The sequence below is a fragment of the Nematolebias whitei genome, chromosome 1 (assembly GCF_014905685.2).
Source record: "Nematolebias whitei isolate Nwh7 chromosome 1, NemWhi1, whole genome shotgun sequence".
NCBI classification, from domain to species: Eukaryota; Metazoa; Chordata; class Actinopteri; order Cyprinodontiformes; family Rivulidae; genus Nematolebias; species Nematolebias whitei.
Window position 1 is genome coordinate 76,732,384 of NC_056498.1, and position 2,477 is coordinate 76,734,860.

The 2,477-nt window shown below is 54.2% G+C and overlaps 1 protein-coding gene across 1 annotated transcript in view; it reads left to right on the forward strand.

Annotated features, from left to right (window-relative positions):
• Nucleotides 1-274: 274 nt before the first annotated feature.
• The window catches only part of LOC119413542 (GDNF family receptor alpha-1), a 251,133-nt gene continuing 248,930 nt past the window's right edge, over nucleotides 275-2,477 (forward strand). Inside the window, exons 1-3 of the mRNA XM_037680600.1 lie at nucleotides 275-573; nucleotides 795-1,100; nucleotides 2,153-2,233. Of these exons, the coding sequence (XP_037536528.1) occupies nucleotides 534-573; nucleotides 795-1,100; nucleotides 2,153-2,233 (427 nt within the window). The 5' untranslated portion in view covers nucleotides 275-533. The remainder of the gene's footprint in view (nucleotides 574-794; nucleotides 1,101-2,152; nucleotides 2,234-2,477) is intronic.

A 2,477-nucleotide genomic window follows, 5' to 3' on the forward strand; every position in this document is an offset into this window, starting at 1 on the left:
GGGGGGGGGGGGACGCTCGCGCTCTCCCGCTGCTGATCAGCCAGCCAGTGGGAGTCCAGTTGTTCTGTGCGCGCGCGACTCGGACTACCAGACGCAGCAGCAGCATCCCACTGACTGGACCGGACCGGACTGGAGGAGGACTCACGGGTCCACCGCAGCTCCTCATTCCGTCTCTTTGTGTCCCGGATCAGTGAGGACCCTACCTTCCCGCGCGCACACGGAGGACGCTTTTCTGTTGCTCCAGAGTCCCAAAAGTGCCCGAAACTGAACAGAACCCCGCTTGGACCCGGTCCTGCTTCTGTTGTTGTTGTTGTTTTTAAGGGGATCGTGTTTTTGTTTGTTTGTGCCCGAGTCGACCTGGAGCTCCTGGGTGCAGAGCGGAGCGCGCGGCGCGGAGTGTCCATGGATTTCCATCCAGTGGAAGTACCCTGAGAGTTCACCTGAGCTTTACTCCATCACCTCCTGCTCCGACTTTGTTTTTTTTGTTTGTTTGTTTTTGTTTGTTTGTTTGTTTTTGACGCGCAGAGGAAACGATGCTCGTGGCAGCCCTGTGCGTGGTTCTGTCGCTTCTGGGTGAGTTCAAGTTCAAGAAATAAACTAAATGTGTTTGTAGACGAATTCTGACCCGTCGGGTCCGGGACCAGAACCTCAGACTGAGTCCAGAGTCCCGCGGAGCCTAAACAACAAACATGTTTATTTCAGCTGAAAAGTCCAAAAGTGTCTAAATGATGCTGATAAATAAATTAAAATAAATCAACACCTGGTTTGAGTCTGTCTGTAAACTCTGCCTCCAGGTGCGCCTGGCTCCGCGCAGGAGAACCTGCGCGCGGGGGCCCCCCGGCTGGACTGCGTGCGGGCCAGCGAGCAGTGTCTGCGGGAGCAGGCGTGCAGCACCAAGTACCGCACCATGAGGCAGTGCGTGGCCGGCGGGAAGGAGAGCAACTTCAGCCTGGTGGCCGGCCAGGAGGCCAAGGACGAGTGCCGGAGCGCCATGGAGGCGCTGAAGCAGAGCCCGCTGTACCACTGCCGCTGCAGGAGGGGCATGAAGAAGGAGAAGAACTGCCTGCGCATCTACTGGGGCATCTACCAGACCCTGCAAGGTGCGGCCTCCCAAAACCACTGAGCTACCACACCAACTTTGAGCTCAGTGTTTGTAGATGTGGATGTCAGATTTGTTTAGCTGTGGCTGCCATCTTGAAAGAGCTCGAGCCTCCAACATGTATTCTTGTCGGTCATCTGTAACAAACTTTAACAGTTTTATTCAAATCCACGCGCTGGAGCTCATGATTTTTTGTTAACAGACAGTCAGGTTGACTCCCAACAGCTTTTGCCAAAGTTTTAGGCAAATATCCCGCCATACTGTGCAGTGCGTAAAGTATGTGTTTGTGGTGACTCTCAGCTACTACCACACCAAATGTCATGTCAATATCTTTAAAACTAACGGAGTTATAGACATGTTTGGGTTTCAAACATTCGGCTGGTTGTGGAGGCCATCTTAAAGTAGGATGAGTCCAAAAGTTAATCAGTTATAGATGCTCACGCAGGGATTACTTTCTGAGAGTTTCATTAAGATGGATGAATTGGTTTTGGAGATATTTTGCTAACAGACACTCCAGTAAATATCTGATTCTGAAAAGCACAAGGTGGGCGATTAAAAGAGCGTGAGCTGAGGCAGGTTGTCTCATCTGTGAGATGATCAGTCCTTCTGGGGCTGGAGGGGGGAGCACCAGTAGACCCCCCCCCCCCCCCCCCCAACGCGGTGACCCTCCGTCAAACAGTCAGAAAACAGCACCACAGTTTCTGTCAAACGAAGTCCTGAACTCGTTTCACAGCTGAGGTCCACGACTCGACCCCGAGTCTCATCCTGCGCAGCTAATGGAGCGTGACACCCCCCCCCCCCATCACTGGGGGTAACGTATCTGAACTGTGTCTCCTCCTCAGTGAGGCCCACTCCAGTTGTGCAGCACAGCTGACCAACCTGCCTAATCAGGCGTGGGGCTCGGTGCCAGCTCGGATATCGACTGACCCAAATAACCCGTGTCACATGGAGGCCGCTGAGAGGCCATAAACAAACGGGGTGGGTGGGGGTGGGGGTGGGGGGGAGAGAAACATTTAATCCAACTTTCTTCTGTGTCTCGTGTTTTTGTTTCAGGTAACGACTTCGTGGAGGAGTCGCCGTACGAAGCGGTGAACAGTCGCCTGTCGGACATCTTCCGCCTGGCCCCCATCATAGGTAAGAAGGAGGAGCGGCCCGCTCCACCCCCCCTCCCTCCATGTTGGATCAGTGTTTGCCCCCTCTCCTGTCTCAGCTGAGACACAAACACTGTGGAGTCCAACTGTTTGTCCTCACCTTTCCTCCTGTCCTCCCCCTGCACGAGGGACAGGCAGTGACCTGTCCTGTAGCTCTCTGAGCAGCTGAGGACCCGTCTGGGTTCTAGTGTTGGCTGGTGAGAAGAAGCATGGCAGACATGTTCCCC